At 52.6% G+C, this 19,868-nt stretch overlaps 1 protein-coding gene across 1 annotated transcript in view; it reads left to right on the top strand.

Moving 5' to 3' along the window:
- The first annotated feature begins 1,150 nt into the window (after positions 1-1,150).
- Positions 1,151-19,868, top strand: part of LOC149427734 (cytochrome P450 11B, mitochondrial) — a 33,830-nt gene continuing 15,112 nt past the window's right edge. Inside the window, exons 1-3 of the mRNA XM_089667721.1 lie at positions 1,151-1,574; positions 12,275-12,430; positions 12,790-12,989. Of these exons, the coding sequence (XP_089523847.1) occupies positions 1,285-1,574; positions 12,275-12,430; positions 12,790-12,989 (646 nt within the window). The 5' untranslated portion in view covers positions 1,151-1,284. The remainder of the gene's footprint in view (positions 1,575-12,274; positions 12,431-12,789; positions 12,990-19,868) is intronic.

Here is a 19,868-nt window from a genome sequence, read left to right as displayed (position 1 = left end):
TGGGGAGGAGCTGCTGAGTCACTGATGGGAGGGGGAGGGGGGAGCTTCTGAATCACTGCTGGGAGGGGGAGGGGGAACTGCAGAGTCACTGCTGGGAGGGGGAGGAGCTGCCGAATCACTGTTGGGAGGGGGAGGGGGGAGGAGCTGCTGAGTCACTGCTGGGAGGGGGGAACTGCAGAGTCACTGCTGGGAGGGGGAGGGGGGAGGAGCTGCTGAGTCACTGCTGGGAGGGGGAGGGGGGGAGCTGCTTAGTCACTGCTGGTAGAGGAGACCATGGGAGGGGGAGGGGGACATTGCTGGCTCAGTGCTGGTAGAGGAGACCATGGGAGGGGGAGGGGGACATTGCTGGCTCAGTGCTGGTAGAGGAGACCATGGGAGGGGGAGGGGCACATTGCTGGCTCAGTGCTGGTAGATGAGACCATGGGAGGGGGAGGGGGACATTGCTGGCTCAGTGCTGGTAGAGGAGACCATGGGAGGGGGAGGGGGACATTGCTGGCTCAGTGCTGGTAGAGGAGACCATGGGAGGGGGAGGGGGACATTGCTGGCTCAGTGCTGGTAGAGGAGACCATGGGAGGGGGAGGGGGACATTGCTGGCTCATTGCTGGTAGAGGAGACCATGGGAGGGGGAGGGGGACATTGCTGGCTCAGTGCTGGTAGAGGAGACCATGGGAGGGGGAGGGGCCTCTATGAAGTCTACCATCACATGCGGGTCGATCTCCGGATCACATTTCTGTTGCTTTCTTTTATAAATCATTTTTGGAAGAAGATGTAAATCCCATGAATAATACCTGCCCATTGTACCCCCCTTCCCCCCTCCATCCCCCCATCCCCCCCACCCTGGTATGGCTTCCATTGCCTGTCAATGGAGGTTGGTGGCCCCGTCAGATTGGCCCGTCTATGGGGCCCTCGGTCACATAGGTGAGGGACTTTCCAGAACATGAATGGGAAGATGGCGGATGTGATTTGCGGCTCATCACATCAAACAGAAGAGTTGTCTGGGTGGGAAGACGGATGTAGGAGAGGTCGAGGGGTGGGGGGCCGGGTGGTACAAGGGGGGGGGACTCGGTGTCATGGAAAGATGGAGAGATAACTTGTGTATATACGTCAGTCGGGGAGTCAGGGACCATTGGCTGGCTGGAGATCCTGAGAGTGGAACACCGAGAGCTCCAGGACGATATTTCCTCACCGATCGCTCACAGACATGAGAAGGCGTGACGTCTGAGAGCCACACGTGAGGAAGGGAAGATCACGTCACATACAGAGAACATACAGACCCCTCCAGCCATGTTGGAGAAGACAGCTGCTCGTCAATTCGGCTCATGTTTGATGAGGTGTCGTACTTTGGACCCTACAAGTCCCCTGTGGACTGGGCTCTCCAGATTGTCCACAGCCCCCCTCATCCATGAGGCCATGGAAGATGGTTCAGTAGCCAGCCGGACTCTACCCTATGAGGCCATTCCCACCACTGGACGCAGCGCCTGGTTCAACCTCTTCCAGTTCTGGAGGAAGAACAGCTTCCAGCACATGCACTTTGTTATGGAGGAGAACTTCCAGAACTTAGGGCCAATATACAGGTAAGTGCCCTTCATTATATCAACCTATCCATACACCATGTGGATGAAAGTGTGTGAACCCCCCAATGATGGAGGTCAGGTGTCTCCAGTGACGGGTCCTGGTGATCCTCCATCATACAAAGACATTGGAGACAATTGTGCTCTTCCAGCCTTGTGGTGACAGTTTGGTGAAGACCCTTTTCTGTCCCCCCATGACTGTCCTCCGTGTACAGAGCCAGCTCCATAAAGACATGGATGACCACTTTGGTGAAGACCCTTTTCTGTTCCACCATGACTGTCCTCTGTGTACGAAGCCATCTCCATAAAGACATGGATGACCAGTTTGGTGAAGACCCTTTTCTGTCCCCCCATGACTGTCCCCCGTGTACAGAGCCAGCTCCATAAAGACATGGATGACCACTTTGGTGAAGACCCTTTTCTGTCCCCCCATGACTGTCCCCCGTGTACAGAGCCAGCTCCATAAAGACATGGATGACCACTTTGGTGAAGACCCTTTTCTGTCCCCCCATGACTGTCCCCCGTGTACAGAGCCAGCTCCATAAAGACATGGATGACCACTTTGGTGAAGACCCTTTTCTGTTCCACCATGACTGTCCTCTGTGTACGAAGCCATCTCCATAAAGACATGGATGACCAGTTTGGTGAAGACCCTTTTCTGTTCCCCCCATGACTGTCCTCTGTGTATAAAGCCATCTCCATAAGGACATGGATGACCACTTTTGTGAAGACCCTTTTCTGTCCCCCATGACTGTCCTCCGTGTACGAAGCCATCTCCATAAAGACATGGAGGACCACTTTTGTGAAGACCCTTTTCTGTCCCCCCATGACTGTCCCCCGTGTACAGAGCCAGCTCCATAAAGACATGGATGACCACTTTGGTGAAGACCCTTTTCTGTCCCCCCATGACTGTCCTCTGTGTACGAAGCCATCTCCATAAAGACATGGATGACCAGTTTGGTGAAGACCCTTTTCTGTCCCCCCATGACTGTCCCCTGTGTACAAAGCCATCTCCATAAAGACATGGATGACCAGTTTTGTGAAGACCCTTTTCTGTCCCCCATGACTGTCCTCCGTGTACAAAGCCAGCTCCATAAAGGCATGGATGACCAGTTTGGTGAAGACCCTTTTCTGTTCCCCCATGACTGTCCTCCGTGTACAAAGCCAGCTCCATAAAGGCATGGATGACCAGTTTGGTGTGGAGGAACTCCGGTGTCCTGCACAGAGCCCTGAGCTCATTCCCACTTTTGGAAGACCTTTGGTATAATGTCTTCTCATCCCAAAGGTATGTTTGAAGTGATAGAGGAACTTGAGTGGCCTGCATAGAGCTCTGACCTCAACCCTACTTTTGGAACACCTTTGGTATAATGTCTTCTTACCCAACATCAGTACCTGCCCTTAACCCTATGGAGCCCCTTTATTATGAGGTCCTTCTCATCCCAAAGGTGTTCAGTAGGTTTGAGGTCATAGAGGAACTCAAGTATCCAGCACAGGTCCCTGACCTCAACCCTATGAACACCTTTGGGATAAGTTGATGAAAAGTGATGGTGAAGCAGATCTTCTCATCCAACATCAGTACATGACCTCACAAATGGGGACAAATTCCCACAGACAGCCTAAAAATATCTCACAGAACCTTCCCAGAAAAGTGGAGGCCATAATAGCCACAAAAAAGGAGAGGGGCACCTTGGTAATGTCCGTGGGAGGAGGGGCAACTGCATATTAATGGCAATGGCGTGTAATGTGATGTCCAACAAGCTCATACGGGTGTGATGGTCAGGTGTCCACCAACTGTGGGCCATAAATTGTAGTATAGACAAATTTTGGGTTTTCAGCCTCCACAGGATTTGTCGAGGTATTGTGGGAAAGCAGCTGAAGTGTAGGCGATACTATAAGACCCTCCTGGTGTATATGGATCCTCTCGAACCCGAAGCCGCTGGCACTTGTACCCTAAAACCGAGGTGTGACTAGAAGAGAATACAATGCAGAGCTATACGTCCTGTCAGGGCTCCGGGAATGACCAGAGGTGTGGGGCCCGACACAAGGAAACGCAGGCTCCAGGAATGACCAGAGGTGTGTGGGACCGACACAGGGAAACGCAGGCTCCGGGAATGACCAGAGGTGTGGGGCCCGACACAGGGAAACGCAGGCTCCGGGAATGACCAGAGGTGTGGGGCCCGACACAGGGAAACGCAGGCTCCAGGTATGACCAGAGGTGTGGAGACCGACACAGGGAAACGCAGGCTCCAGGTATGACCAGAGGTGTGAGGACCGACACAGGGAAACGCAGGCTCCGGGAATGACCAGAGGTGTGGGGCCCGACACAGGGAAACGCAGGCTCCGGGAATGACCAGAGGTGTGTGGGACCGACACAGGGAAACGCAGGCTCCGGGAATGACCAGAGGTGTGGGGCCCGACACAGGGAAACGCAGGCTCCAGGTATGACCAGAGGTGTGTGGACCGACACAGGGAAACGCAGGCTCCAGGTATGACCAGAGGTGTGTGGACCGACACAGGGAAACGCAGGCTCCAGGTATGACCAGAGGTGTGTGGACCGACACAGGGAAACGCAGGCTCCGGGAATGACCAGAGGTGTGTGGACCGACACAGGGAAACGCAGGCTCCAGGTATGACCAGAGGTGTGTGGACCGACACAGGGAAACGCAGGCTCCGGGAATGACCAGAGGTGTGTGGGACCGACACAGGGAAACGCAGGCTCCGGGTATGACCAGAGGTGTGTGGACCGACACAGGGAAACGCAGGCTCCGGGAATGACCAGAGGTGTGTGGGACCGACACAGGGAAACGCAGGCTCCGGGAATGACCAGAGGTGTGTGGACCGACACAGGGAAACGCAGGCTCCGGGAATGACCAGAGGTGTGTGGACCGACACAGGGAAACGCAGGCTCCGGGTATGACCAGAGGTGTGGGGACCGACACAGGGAAACGCAGGCTCCAGGTATGACCAGAGGTGTGTGGACCGACACAGGGAAACGCAGGCTCCAGGTATGACCAGAGGTGTGTGGACCGACACAGGGAAACGCAGGCTCCGGGAATGACCAGAGGTGTGTGGACCGACACAGGGAAACGCAGGCTCCAGGTATGACCAGAGGTCTGGGGCCCGACACAGGGAAACGCAGGCTCCAGGTATGACCAGAGGTCTGGGGCCCGACACAGGGAAACACAGACTTCAGGTATGGCCAGAGGTGTGTGGACCGACACAGGGAAACGCAGGCTCCAGGTATGACCAGAGGTGTGACTAGAAGAGAATACAATACAATGCAGAGCTATACGTCCTGTCAGGGCTCCGGGAATGACCAGAGGTGTGGGGCCCGACACAGGGAAACGCAGGCTACAGGTATGACCAGAGGTGTGGGGACCGACACAGGGAAACGCAGGCTCCAGGTATGACCAGAGGTGTGGGGCCCGACACAGGGAAACGCAGGCTTCAGGTATGACCAGAGGTGTGGGGCCCGACACAGGGAAACGCAGGCTCCAGGTATAGCGTGTAAACAAGATCATTTATTAAGGACAACACAAACATAAACGCAGTGCAACCAACCAAACCCAAAACTAACACAAATACAGACAACAAGGTGCAACAACCCCAAACCTAAACTGATATATATATATGGAGCACAACGTAGTCAGGCGGGCCGGGTCGGTAGCTAACGGGAAAACAGGGTACCAGGAGCGAGCGGAAGAGTGGTCAGGAATAGCCGAGGTCAGGACAGGCGGAGTTTGTTCAGAGTCAGGTTCAGAGTCAGGATCAAAGCAGGATCAGGCAGGAAGCAGACAGGATACCAGGTACAGGGGCTCATGGGAAACATACACCAAGGCCCTGATCACAGGCCTGGTCCTGCTTAAATACACCTCCTGCAATCAGCCTCAGGTGATGGCCTGATTGCAGGAGTGAGAATCTGGCTGCTGAGAGCACCCGCTGGCCAGCATTGGTACTGCAGCCCACAAGGCAGGTGAGTCCCACCACCATTGGCGAGTCCATTCCTGACACGTCCTATATAATGAATGTATCTAATGAGGAGAGAAGATCCTTCATGGAGGAAAATAAAGTGACATCCGTACAAACAATCATTCAAAACGTGAAACAGAAATGTATTCCCAACCCCCCGTAATCCACACTTGAGGGATCCTATTCACAAATCAATAGTGGAAAAGTGGTGTGTGCGTCCAATCCTGGGGATAGATCCGAAAAGTGATGAGTGTAACATAACCACACAAATGGTCCACAGAAACCGTCGGATGAAGATCCCGGACACGGCGCAGTAATGTACAGAAATATATATAGAGTCCGAAACTGAAAACATCAAATCGTGCGCCAAACGTCAAAGCCACGCAGGTGATCATGTGTAGCCGTGGTCACATCACAGGTGCCAATCCTCACGTGGCCACAATGCCCCTCACCCCCTTACAGTGACCACATGGGCCGACTCCCTTCTAGGATCACCCCCCGATCCTCACAGGTATTACTCGTCACAGGTCAGTCCCCTCACTCGGTGTCATCAATGGTGGCACTCACTCCTCTCCTCCAACCACTGGCATCAGCACACGGCTCGCCCTTCCTGCCTACAGGACACTTCTACCCCCTTCCTGCCTACAGGACACTTCTACCCCCTTCCTGCCTACAGGGCACTTCTACCCCCTTCCTGCCTACAGGACACTTCTACCCCCTTCCTGCCTACAGGGCACTTCTACCCCCTTCCTGCCTACCGGGCACTTCTACCCCCTTCCTGCCTACAGGGCACTTCTACCCCCTTCCTGCCTACAGGACACTTCTACCCCCTTCCTGCCTACAGGACACTTCTACCCCCTTCCTGCCTCCCGGCACTTCTACCCCCTTCCTGCCTACAGGGCACTTCTACCCCCTTCCTGCCTACAGGGCACTTCTACCCCCTTCCTGCCCACCGGGCACTTCTACCCCCTTCCTGTCTACAGGGCACTTCTACCCCCTTCCTGCCAACCGGACACTTCTACCCCCTTCCTGCCTACCGGACACTTCTACCCCCTTCCTGCCTACCGGACACTTCTACCCCCTTCCTGCCAACCGGACACTTCTACCCCCTTCCTGCCTACAGGACACTTCTACCCCCTTCCTGCCCACCGGGCACTTCTACCCCCTTCCTGCCTACAGGGCACTTCTACCCCTTCCTGCCTACAGGGCACTTCTACCCCTTCCTGCCCACCGGACACTTCTACCCCTTCCTGCCTACCGGGCACTTCTACCCCCTTCCTGCCTACCAGGGCACTTCTACCCCCTTCCTGCCTACAGGGCACTTCTACCCCTTCCTGCCTACAGGGCACTTCTACCCCTTCCTGCCTACCGGACACTTCTACCCCCTTCCTGCCTACAGGGCACTTCTACCCCTTCCTGCCTACAGGGCACTTCTACCCCCTTCCTGCCTACAGGACACTTCTACCCCCTTCCTGCCTCCCGGCACTTCTACCCCCTTCCTGCCTACAGGGCACTTCTACCCCCTTCCTGCCTACAGGACACTTCTACCCCCTTCCTGCCTACAGGACACTTCTACCCCCTTCCTGCCAACCGGGCACTTCTACCCCCTTCCTGCCTACAGGGCACTTCTACCCCCTTCCTGCCTACAGGACACTTCTACCCCCTTCCTGCCAACCGGGCACTTCTACCCCCTTCCTGCCTACAGGACACTTCTACCCCCTTCCTGCCTACAGGACACTTCTACCCCCTTCCTGCCAACCGGGCACTTCTACCCCCTTCCTGCCTACAGGGCACTTCTACCCCCTTCCTGCCTACAGGGCACTTCTACCCCCTTCCTGTCTACAGGGCACTTCTACCCCCTTCCTGCCCACAGGGCACTTCTACCCCCTTCCTGCCTACAGGACACTTCTACCCCCTTCCTGCCTACAGGACACTTCTACCCCCTTCCTGCCTACCGGACACTTCTACCCCCTTCCTGCCTACCGGACACTTCTACCCCCTTCCTGCCAACCGGACACTTCTACCCCCTTCCTGCCAACCGGGCACTTCTACCCCCTTCCTGCCAACCGGACACTTCTACCCCCTTCCTGCCTACAGGGCACTTCTACCCCTTCCTGCCCACCGGGCACTTCTACCCCCTTCCTGCCTACAGGACACTTCTACCCCCTTCCTGCCTACAGGGCACTTCTACCCCTTCCTGCCTACAGGGCACTTCTACCCCCTTCCTGCCTACAGGGCACTTCTACCCCCTTCCTGCCTACAGGGCACTTCTACCCCCTTCCTGCCTACAGGGCACTTCTACCCCCTTCCTGCCTACAGGGCACTTCTACCCCCTTCCTGCCTACCGGGCACTTCTACCCCCTTCCTGCCTACCGGACACTTCTACCCCCTTCCTGCCTACCGGACACTTCTACCCCCTTCCTGCCTACAGGGCACTTCTACCCCCTTCCTGCCTACAGGACACTTCTACCCCCTTCCTGCCTACAGGACACTTCTACCCCCTTCCTGCCTACCGGACACTTCTACCCCCTTCCTGCCTACCGGGCACTTCTACCCCCTTCCTGCCTACAGGGCACTTCTACCCCCTTCCTGCCTACAGGACACTTCTACCCCCTTCCTGTCTACAGGACACTTCTACCCCCTTCCTGCCTACAGGACACTTCTACCCCCTTCCTGCCTACCGGCTACTTCTACCCCCTTCCTGCCTACCGGGCACTTCTACCCCCTTCCTGCCTACAGGACACTTCTACCCCCTTCCTGCCTACAGGACACTTCTACCCCCTTCCTGCCTACAGGACACTTCTACCCCCTTCCTGCCTACCGGACACTTCTACCCCCTTCCTGCCTACAGGGCACTTCTACCCCCTTCCTGCCTACAGGACACTTCTACCCCCTTCCTGCCTACAGGGCACTTCTACCCCTTCCTGCCTACAGGGCACTTCTACCCCCTTCCTGCCTACAGGGCACTTCTACCCCCTTCCTGCCTACAGGGCACTTCTACCCCCTTCCTGCCTACCGGACACTTCTACCCCCTTCCTGCCTACCGGGCACTTCTACCCCCTTCCTGCCTACCGGACACTTCTACCCCCTTCCTGCCTACCGGACACTTCTACCCCCTTCCTGCCTACAGGGCACTTCTACCCCCTTCCTGCCTACCGGACACTTCTACCCCCTTCCTGCCTACCGGGCACTTCTACCCCCTTCCTGCCTACCGGACACTTCTACCCCCTTCCTGCCTACCGGACACTTCTACCCCCTTCCTGCCTACAGGACACTTCTACCCCCTTCCTGCCTACCGGACACTTCTACCCCCTTCCTGCCTACAGGGCACTTCTACCCCCTTCCTGCCCCCCGGGCACTTCTACCCCCTTCCTGCCCCCCGGGCACTTCTACCCCCTTCCTGCCTACAGGGCACTTCTACCCCCTTCCTGCCCCCCGGGCACTTCTACCCCCTTCCTGCCCCCCGGGCACTTCTACCCCCTTCCTGCCAAGGCCAATTTTCAGCTTTTAGCGCTGTCGCACTTTGACAATTGCGCGGTCATGCAACATTGTACCCATATGAAATTTTTATAATTTTTTTCTCACAAATAGAGCTTCCTTTTGGTGGTATTTACTCCCCGCTGGGCGCTTTACTTTTTGCGCTATAAACAAAAAAATTGCAAAAAATTTGAAAAAAAAAAGTTTCTTTGTTTTTTAAAATTTTGCAAACAGGTAATTTTTCTCCTTCACTGATGGGCGCTGATAGGCGGCACTGATAGGTGGCACAAATAGGAGGCACTGACTGGCAGCACTGCTGGGCTGCACTGATGGGCACTGGTGGGTGGCACTGGTGGGTGGCACTGGTGGGTGGGCACAGGTAGGTGGCACTTCTGGATGGCACTGCTGGGCACAGGTGTGTGGAACTGGTGGGTGGCACTGCTGGGAACAGGTAGGTGGGCACAGGTGGGTGGCACTGGTGGGCACAGGTGGGTGGGCACAGGTGGGTGGGACTGTTGGGCACAGGTGGGTGGGCACAGGTGGGTGGCACTGCTGGGAACAGGTAGGTGGCACTTCTGGATGGCACTGCTGGGCACCGATCATCAGTGCCCTGATGATCGGTGCCGATCCCCGCTCTGACAACTGCCGGTTCTCTGCAGTACGTTCCCCACGATCTGACAGCGTGAGGAAAGTGCAGCCGAGAACCGGCAATTGCATTTCCCGGTGATCAGCGTGTCATTGAACACGGCTGATCACGTGGTAAAAGGCCACTGTGATTGGCCTTTTACTACATCACATGATCAGCTGTGTCCGTAGGACACCGATCACGGATATCGCCGGGGGCGCGCAGGAGAGCGCATTCTGGGAGGACGTCATATGACCCCTCCCAGAAGTGGCCGGCCGCAGTGTAGCCGTCATTCAGCTTTCTGCGGTTAGTATCCGGTGAAGGATCTGATCTCTTGTAGATACGTTCCTCGTATACGTCTCGTTGTATCGGACGTAGAGCGCTGCACTATAGTCTATTCTTCTCTAGCTCAAGTTGAGGGCTTTCAAGGTCCACTCACAAAATCGTCATTTTAGGCAGTTCTGCCCATTTTTATTTAGAAGAAAGTTCACAGAGACAGAAGGGTTACCCATCCAGGGGTTGCTCAGCATCCCTCAGCTACAGGAAGATACTTCAGCCTCCTGGCTTTCACAGAGCATTGTTCTGGCCTTCAGGCTTAGGCCCTTGTCCTTCAGACAAAACTCATAACTCTGCGCTGGCTCCCACCTTGACCCCTGGGTGGAGACCTCCTCTGTCCTGGGTGGAGCTCTGAACTGTTGCCAACACCTATCCTAAAATGACTGTACCCATCTACACAATCAAATATGGAGCCAAGATTGGAGACTTCCTTCCTCTCAAGTCTCCTCAAAGCCTCCAGGACCCATAGAAGGATTCTACTGATCCCAGAGGACCCTGCTCAACCATTTCCCTCTGTATCCTGGAGCCCCTCACCCTGTATTGACGAGAGCCCTGAGGGTCACTGAACCCTTCCCACTCCATTAGAGGAGTATCATACTGTCACAGTATATAAAGACCATTACCACATTCTTCCCTCACTTTCACCGAATGCAACCGAACCGATCGCAGGCTGCACACACGATACCAGAGAAATCACATTCATCACAATGTTAAGATTGATGAAATATTGATTTGTGTGGCACCAGGAACAAAACGTGGACTTTTCCTGCAATAAGACTGGGGAGGAGCTTCAAACTCAATCTCAATCTCATCTCCAGAGGGATCAGGTTTGGAATGTATCTCAGGAGGGATCAGGTTTGGGGTGTAACTCTGAAGGGATCAGATTTGGGATGTATCTCTGGAGGGATCAGGTTTGGGATGTATCAGGTTTGGGATGTATCTCTGGAGGGATCAGGTTTGGGATGTATCTCTGGAGGGATCAGATTTGGGATGTATCTCAGGAGGGATCAGGTTTGGGATGTATCTCTGGAGGGATCAGGTTTTGGATGTATCAGGTTTGGGATGTATCTCTGGAGGGATCAGATTTGGGATGTATCTCTGGAGGGATCAGGTTTGGGATGTATCAGGTTTGGGATGTATCTCAGGAGGGATCAGGTTTGGGATGTATCTCAGGAGGGATCAGGTTTGGGATGTATCTCAGGAGGGATCAGGTTTGGGATGTATCTCTGGAGGGATCAGGTTTGGGATGTATCTCTGGAGGGATCAGGTTTGGGATGTGTCTCTGGAGGGATCAGGTTTGGGATGTATCTCAGGAGGGATCAGGTTTGGGATGTATCTCTGGAGGGATCAGATTTAGGATGTATCTCTGGAGGGATCAGGTTTGGGATGTGTCTCTGGAGGGATCAGGTTTGGGATGTATCTCTGGAGGGATCAGATTTGGGATGTATCTCTGGAGGGATCAGATTTGGGATGTATCTCTGGAGGGATCAGGTTTGGGATGTGTCTCTGGAGGGATCAGGTTTGGGATGTATCTCAGGAGGGATCAGGTTTGGGATGTATCTCTGGAGGGATCAGATTTAGGATGTATCTCTGGAGGGATCAGGTTTGGGATGTGTCTCTGGAGGGATCAGGTTTGGGATGTATCAGGTTTGGGATGTATCTCAGGAGGGATCAGGTTTGGGATGTATCTCAGGAGGGATCAGGTTTGGGATGTATCTCAGGAGGGATCAGGTTTGGGATGTATCTCTGGAGGGATCAGATTTGGGATGTATCTCTGGAGGGATCAGGTTTGGGATGTATCTCTGGAGGGATCAGGTTTGGGATGTGTCTCTGGAGGGATCAGGTTTGGGATGTATCTCTGGAGGGATCAGATTTGGGATGTATCTCTGGAGGGATCAGATTTGGGATGTATCTCTGGAGGGATCAGGTTTGGGATGTGTCTCTGGAGGGATTGGAATTGGGTTTCCTTCTCCCAAACGCTGAATTCCTGGGTCACAATGTGATGATTTCCTCTTTCCTTACAATTATTATTATTTCCACCACAAGCAGGCTGGAGGACTCTGAGCACCCTCAGGGGTGAAGGTCTGGTCAGGATGGGGTCATGTCCAGTCCACTTTAGGGTTCACAATGCTCCTCTAGGTTTGAAGGGAAGAGGTTATGTAAGTAAGATTTCAGGAAGTGGGCAGTAAAAGGCAATATTTTCTCACAATGTGCTGGGCAGGAAAACTACCATTGATGAATGAAGCTATGAAGACCCCATTGCTGTGGCCCCTATAACCCATCTGTACCCTTGCAGGGAGAAGTTGGGCACGCAGAGCAGTGTGAATATCATGCTTCCGCAGGATGTGGCCAGACTCTTCCAGTCTGAGGGCGTCTTCCCACGCAGGATGACCATGGAGCCCTGGTCCAAGCACAGAGAAATGCGAAACCACAAGGGAGGTGTCTTCCTACTGTAAGTGTGACTTACCGACCTACCAAACTACCCCAAAGTCCACACTGACTGAGCTACTCCAAGTGTGTTCAAAGTCCTGGATGGAGTGTCCAAGGGTTAGAACCCCTGCTACGTTTTTAGGTCACCATCCCTATTTATCTTGGTGGCCATTGCCACCAGGACAGAAAGCGATGGGAAAATCCAACATTTTGAAAGCAAGGAAAAACCTTCCAACGGGAACACCTGTTCTGGTGCCTTAGAGGGGACTTCCCGTGTTTCAGAGAGTCTTCCTGTTTACAGGAGGTAGGGGTTCTGACCACCTCCCGCTCCATCCAGAACCAAGAGATGTGTGTTAATTCTAACATTTCCCCCCATGGCAGCAACGGAGAGGCCTGGCGTTCTGACCGCATCATCCTGAACAAGGAGGTTCTCAGCCTCAGTGGGGTGAAGAAGTTTCTCCCGTTCTTGGATGAAGCCGCTGCCGACTTTGTGTCTTTCATGAAAAAGCGTCTCAAGAAAAATACGCGAGGGTCCCTGACCGTGGACCTGTACGCAGACCTCTTCCGATTCACCCTGGAAGGTCAGTGATGTGGTGGGTCCCATCATGTATGTAAACCCAAACATTGATCTTTGTGTATTCCATTCCTTCTCGCCCATCACATGTCCCATTGAAGGCTTGTTGTATCTGTTCAATAAGAACTGCCTGTAGATCCTGCCAGAAATTCAGTCCTGAGTCCTCTGTACACCTCCTGCCTTATCTCAGGGAATGTAGTCACCCCTCCCAGGTCGTATCTTGGACTACAGAACAATGTTCCTCTATTTGTGGAGACCAAGAGAGTGGGAGGAATTCAGGAGTTGAGTTCAGGCGAGTTGAGTTGATGCCAAAGAGCTGGATTTTGGTCTCCTCTGACCACAACACTTCCCACCAGTCCTCCTCGGCATCATTCAGATGTTCAGTGGCAGACTTCAGACGGGCTGGACATGGGCTTTCTTGAGCAGAGGGATCGTGCGGGCACTGCAGGATTTCAGTCCTTGTCGGCGTAGTGTGTTACCAATTGTTTTCTTGGTGACTGTGGTCCCAGCTGCCTGGAGATCATTGACAAGATCCTCACGTGTAGTTCTGGGATGATTCCTCACTGTTCTCATGATCATTGACACTCCACGAGGGGAGATCTTGCATGGTGCACCAGACCTAGGGAGACTGACACTTGTTTTGTGTTTCTTCCATTTGTGAATGATTGCACCAACTGTTGTCACCTTCTCACCAAGCTGCTTGGCCATAGTTTGGTAGCCCAGTCCAGCCTTGTGTAGGTCTACCATCTTGTCCCTGACCTCCTTGGACAGCTCTTTGGTCTTTGCCATGGTGGAGAGTTTGGAATCTGATGGTTTGATGGCTCCTGTGGACAGGTGTCTTTTATACAGGGACCACAATGAGATTAGCAGCACTCCCTTTAAGAGACTGCTTCTAATCTCAGCTTGTTACCTGTATGAGAGACACCTGGGAGCCAGAAATCCTGCTGAATGATAGGGGATCAAATCCTTCTTTCCCTCATGAACATGCAGATCCGTCATCATTTGTTAGACGCATTTCTGCTGAATTTGTTGTTGTATTCTGTCTCTCAGTGTTACACCGAACATTCCATTGTTAGACCAATCATTTCTGTGTGAGGGGCGAACATTCCATTGTTAGACCGATCATTTCTGTGTGAGGGGCGAACATTCCATTGTTAGACCGATTGTTTCTGTGTGAGGGGCGAACATTCCATTGTTAGACCGATCGTTTCTGTGTGAGGGGCGAACATTCCATTGTTAGACCGATCATTTCTGTGTGAGGGGCGAACATTCCATTGTTAGACCGATCATTTCTGTGTGAGGGGCCAACATTCCATTGTTAGACCGATCATTTCTGTGTGAGGGGTGAACATTCCATTGTTAGACCGATCATTTCTGTGTGAGGACCGAACATTCCATTGTTAGACCGATCATTTCTGTGTGAGGGGCGAACATTCCATTGTTAGACCAATCATTTCTGTGTGAGGGGCGAACATTCCATTGTTAGACCGATCATTTCTATGTGAGGGGCGAACATTCAGCATCAGAGGGGAGCAAATACGCATTTCCTTCACTGTATATATACTATATTGCCCTAAGTATTGTCCCCGACCCCCAAATCATGTGATTCAGGTGTTCCAATCCCCTCCATATCATGTGATTCAGGTGTTCCAATCCCCTCCATATCATGTGATTCAGGTGTCCCAATCTCCTCCATATCATGTGATTCAGGTGTCCCAATCCCCTCCATATCATGTGATTCAGGTGTTCCAATCCCCTCCATATCGTGTGATTCAGGCGCTCCAATCCCCTCAATATCATGTGATTCAGGCGCTCCAATCCCCTCCATATCATGTGATTCAGGTGTTCCAATCCCCTCCATATCATGTGATTCAGGTATTCCAATCCCCTCCATGCACACAGGTGTATACAATCAAGCCCCTAGACATGCAGACGGCTTCTACAAACATTGGTGAAAGAATGGGTCGCTCTCAGGAGCTCAGTGACTCCAAGCGTGGTCCCGTGATAGGTGGCCACCTGGGCAATAAGTCCATCCGTGACATTTCCTGGCTACTAAATATTCCACCAACTGTTAGTGGGATTATAACAAAGTGGAAGCCACTGGGAACAACAGCCACTCAGCCACCAAGTGGTAGGCCACGTCACATGACAGGGCGGGGTCAGCGCATGCTGAAGCGCACAGTGCGCAGAAGTCACCAACTGTCTGCAGAGTCAATAGCTAAAGACCTCCAAACTTGGTGTGGCCTTCAGATGAGCCCAACAACAGTGCGTAGAGAGCTTCATGGAATGGGTTTCCATGGCCGAGCAGCTGCATCCAAGCCTTCCATTACCAAGTGCAATGCAAAGCATCGGATGTCATGGTGTAAAGCATGCCGCCACTGGACTCTAGAGCAGTGGAGGTGTGTTCTCTGGAGGGACCAATCACGCTTCTCTGTCTGGCAATCCGATGGGCGTGTCTGGGTTTGGCCAGGAGAACGGTACTTGCCTGACTGCATTGTGCCAAGTGTAAAGTTTGGTGGAGGGGGATTATGGTGTGGGGGTGTTCCTCAGGGGTTGGGCTTGGCCCTCTAGTTCCAGTGAAGGGAACCCTTAAGGTGACATTTTGGACAATTTCATGCTCCCAACTTTGTGGGAGGAGTTTGGGGATGGCCCCTTCCTGTTCCAACATGACTGCCCCCCAGTGCACAAAGCAAGGTCCATAAAGACATGGAGGAGCCAGTTTGGGGTGGAGGAACTTGACTGTCCTGCACAGAGTCCTGACCTCAACCCCATAGAACACCTTTGGATGAATTAGAGCGGAGACTGCGAGCCAGGCCTCCTCCCCCGACATCAGTGCCTCCTCCCCCGACATCAGTGCCTGACCTGATAAATGTGCTTCTGGAAGAATGGTCCAACCTTCCCATAGACACCCTCCTAAACCTTGTGGACGGCCTTCCCAGAAGAGCTGAAGCTGTTATAGGTGCAAAGGGCGGGGCCAACTCAATACTGAACGCTACGGACTAAGACTGGGGGGCCATTAAAGGTCATGTGCATGGAAAGGGCGGGGCCAACTCAATATTGAACCCTACGGACTAAGACTGGGGGGCCATTAAAGGTCATGTGTGTGGGAAGGGCGGGGCCAACTCAATATTGAACCCTACGGACTAAGACTGGGGGGCCATTAAAGGTCATGTGCGTGGAAAGGGCGGGGCCAACTCAGTATTGAACCCTACGGACTAAGACTGGGGGGCCATTAAAGGTCATGTGTGTGGGACAGCTGGGGGCCCAATACTTGAGGCAATATAGTGTATATACGGGGGGGGAGGACAATACTTGGGGCAGTACGGTGTGTGTATAGTGTATAGTATTCCTCTTTGTTCTGACATGCGTGTTGGGGTGGATCTGTACATGTACAGTGAGGCAAACAAGTATGTAGTCCCCCCCAATTGTACAAGTTCTCCCACTTACAGAGATGAGAGAGGCCTGTAATTGGCATCATAGGGAGACCTCAACTATGAGAGACAAAATGAGAAAACAAATCCAGACAATCTCATTGGCTGATCTGGAAAGAATTTATTTGCAAATTATGGTGGAAAATAAGTATTTGGTCGCCTACAAACAACAAGATTTCTGGCTCTCACAGACCTGGACCTTCTTCTATAAGAGGCTCCTCCTCCTGCACTCATTACCTGTATCAATGGCACCTGTTTGAACTTGTTATCAGTATAAAAGACACCTGTCCACAACCTCAAACAGTCACACTCCAAACTCCACTATGGTGAAGACCAAAGAGCTGTCGAAGGACACCAGAAACACAATTGTAGACCTGCCCCAGGCTGGGAATACTGAATCTGCAATAGGCAAGCAGCTTGGTGTGAACAAATCAACTGTGGGAGCAATAATTAGAAAATGGAAGACATACAAGACCACTGATAATCTCCCTCCATCTGGGGCTCCACGCAAGATCTCACCCCGTGGGGTCAAAATGATCCCAAGAACGGTGAGCAAAAATCCCAGGACCACACGGGGGGACCTAGTGAATGACCTGCAGAGAGCTGGGACCAACGTAACAAAGGCTACCATCAGTAACACACTACGCCGCCAGGGACTCAGATCCTGCAGTGCCAGACGTGGCCCCCTGCTTAAGCCAGTACATGTCCGGGGCCCGTCTGAAGTTTGCTAGAGAGCATTTGGATGATCCAGAAGAGGATTGGGAGAATGTCATATGGTCAGATGAAACCAAAATAGAACTGTTTGGTAGAAACACAACTCGCCGTGTTTGGAGGAGAGAGAATGCTGAGTTGCATCCAAAGAACACCATACCTACTGTGAAGCATGGGGGTGGCAACATCATGCTTTGGGGCTGTTTCTCCACAAAGGGACCAGGACGACTGATCCATGTACAGGACAGAATGAATGGGGCCATGTATCGTGAGAGTGCAAACCTCCTTCCATCAGCAAGGACATTGAAGATGAAACGTGGCTGGGTCTTCCAACATGACAATGATCCCAAACATACCGCCCGGGCAACGAAGGAGGGGCTTCGTAAGAAGCATTTCAAGGCCCTGGAGTGGCCTAGCCAGTCTCCAGATCTCAACCCCATAGAAAACCTTTGGAGGGAGTTGAAAGTCCGTGTTGCCCAGCGACAGCCCCAAAACATCACTGCTCTAGAGGAGATCTGCATGGAGGAGGAGATCTGCATGGAGGAGGAGATCTGCATGGAGGATGGGCAACATACCAGCAACAGTGTGTGCCAACCTTGTGAGGACTTCCAGGAAACGTCTGACCTCTGTCATTGCCAACAAAGGATATATAACAAAGTATTGACAGGAACTTTTCATATTCACCAAATACTTATTTTCCACCATAATTTGCAAATAAATTCTTTCCAGATCAGCCAATGAGATTGTCTGGATTTGTTTTCTCATTTTGTCTCTCATAGTTGAGGTCTCCCTATGATGCCAATTACAGGCCTCTCTCATCTCTGTAAGTGGGAGAACTTGCACCATTGGTGGGGACTAAATACTTTCTTACCCCCCTGTATGTGTTGGTATTCATCTTCTGGTGCACGCGTTGTGAGTGGATGGGGTACAATAAATCTGCTCCTGTTGTTCTCTCTGCAGGTCGAATGTTATTCATTCATAAAGAGCCGCGTGCTGCAGGAAATACTGCATTCTGGCCACTAGATGATGCTGAGCTGCAGAGGAAACAAGTATTTCCCACAATCCTCAGCTCCATCTAGTGGCCAGAATGCAGTATTTCCTGCAGCACGCGGCTCTTCATGAATGAATAACATTCGACCTGCAGAGGGAACAACAGGAGAACATTCGATTTCCCCCATTCACAGACGTTTTGCTGGACTAGACACGCGCGTTTCGTTTTGTTCAAAAATTCGGATTAATTTTTCATTACTGGAATCTCGACAAATTTCTGAATTACAATAGTAATGAATCCGAAATAACGAAACGAAATCCAGACGAAATTCGTACAAAAATCAAATACAAAAAGAAAAGAACAAAACAGAATATAATTGTCTTCCGAAGTTCCATCAAATAGAATAAATTAGAATTCAAATTTGAATTTGAAAACAAAACAAATTCCAGAAACGAATTAAACGAATTTAATGAAAATTATCTAAATAACAAATTGAAACAAAACTATTTGTGTTCGTTCTGCTCCTCTCTGTGCTGGACAAATGGCAGTTTTTGTGTTCGTTCTGCTCCTCTCTGTGCTGGACAAATGGCAGTTTTTGTGTTCGTTCTGCTCCTCTCTGTGCTGGACAAATGGCAGTTTTTGTGTTCGTTCTGCTCCTCTCTGTGCTGGACAAATGGCAGTTTTTGTGTTCGTTCCGCTGCTCTCTGTGCTGGACAAATGGCAGTTTTTGTATTCGTTCCACCCGTGTCTGTGCTGGACAAATGGCAGTTCACATGTTTTATGAATAGGAATCATTTGTTCTTTTTCATTTTGGAGTTGTGAGAAGATAAGGGAGCGGGGGAGGGGCCAAGTACCAGGTTGTGAGAAGATGACGTAGTGGGGGAGGGGCCAAGGACCAGGTTGTGAGAAGATGACGGAGTGGGGGAGGGGCCAAGGACCAGGTTGTGAGAAGATGACAGAGCAGGGGAGGGGCCAAGGACCAGTTTGTGAGAAGATGATGGAGTGGGGCCTAGGACCAGGTTGTGAGAAGATGAAAAAGCAGGGGAGGGGCCAAGGACCAGGTTATGAGAAGATAACGGAGCAGGGGAGGGGCCAAGGACCAGGTTGTGAGAAGATGACAGAGCAGGGGAGGGGCCAAGGACCAGTTTGTGAGAAGATGATGGAGCGGGGCCAAGGACCAGGTTGTGAGAAGATAACGGAGCGGGGGAGGGGCCAAGGACCAGGTTGTGAGATGACGGAGCGGGGGAGGGGCCAAGGACCAGGTTGTGAGAAGATGACGGAGCAGGGGAGGGGCCAAGGACCAGGTTGTGAGATGATGACGGAGCGGGGGAGGGGGCAAGGACCAGGTTGTGAGATGATAATGGAGCGGGGGAAGGGCCAAGGACCAGGTTGTGAGAAGATAATGGAGCGGGGGAGGGGCCAAGGACCAGGTTGTGAGATGATAGTGGAGCGGGGGAGGGGCCAAGGACCAGGTTGTGAGATGATAATGGAGTGGGGGAGGGGCCAAGGACCAGGTTGTAAGAAGATAATGGAGTGGGGGAGGGGCCAAGGACCAGGTTGTGAGAAGATGACGGAGTGGGGGAGGGGCCAAGGTTTTGAGATACGTGTTTGGACTTGGTCGGTGGAAATGTCTGCAACCTCGTGGCTGGTCCTCCTCGGGTGTATGTAGGGTCCTCAGCTGGTTTCGGATGGAGAAGGGGGGAGGGGTTGTGGTGGAGGTTGTCCCTCTACTTGGACCGGGACCTTTGTTCAC

This window comes from Staurois parvus, unplaced genomic scaffold (assembly GCF_062004578.1).
Source record: "Staurois parvus isolate SC_StPar_1 unplaced genomic scaffold, SC_StPar_1.0 ptg003536l, whole genome shotgun sequence".
NCBI classification, from domain to species: Eukaryota; Metazoa; Chordata; class Amphibia; order Anura; family Ranidae; genus Staurois; species Staurois parvus.
Note: the sequence above shows the minus strand (reverse complement) of the source record. Positions and strands in the feature narration are given on the sequence as shown.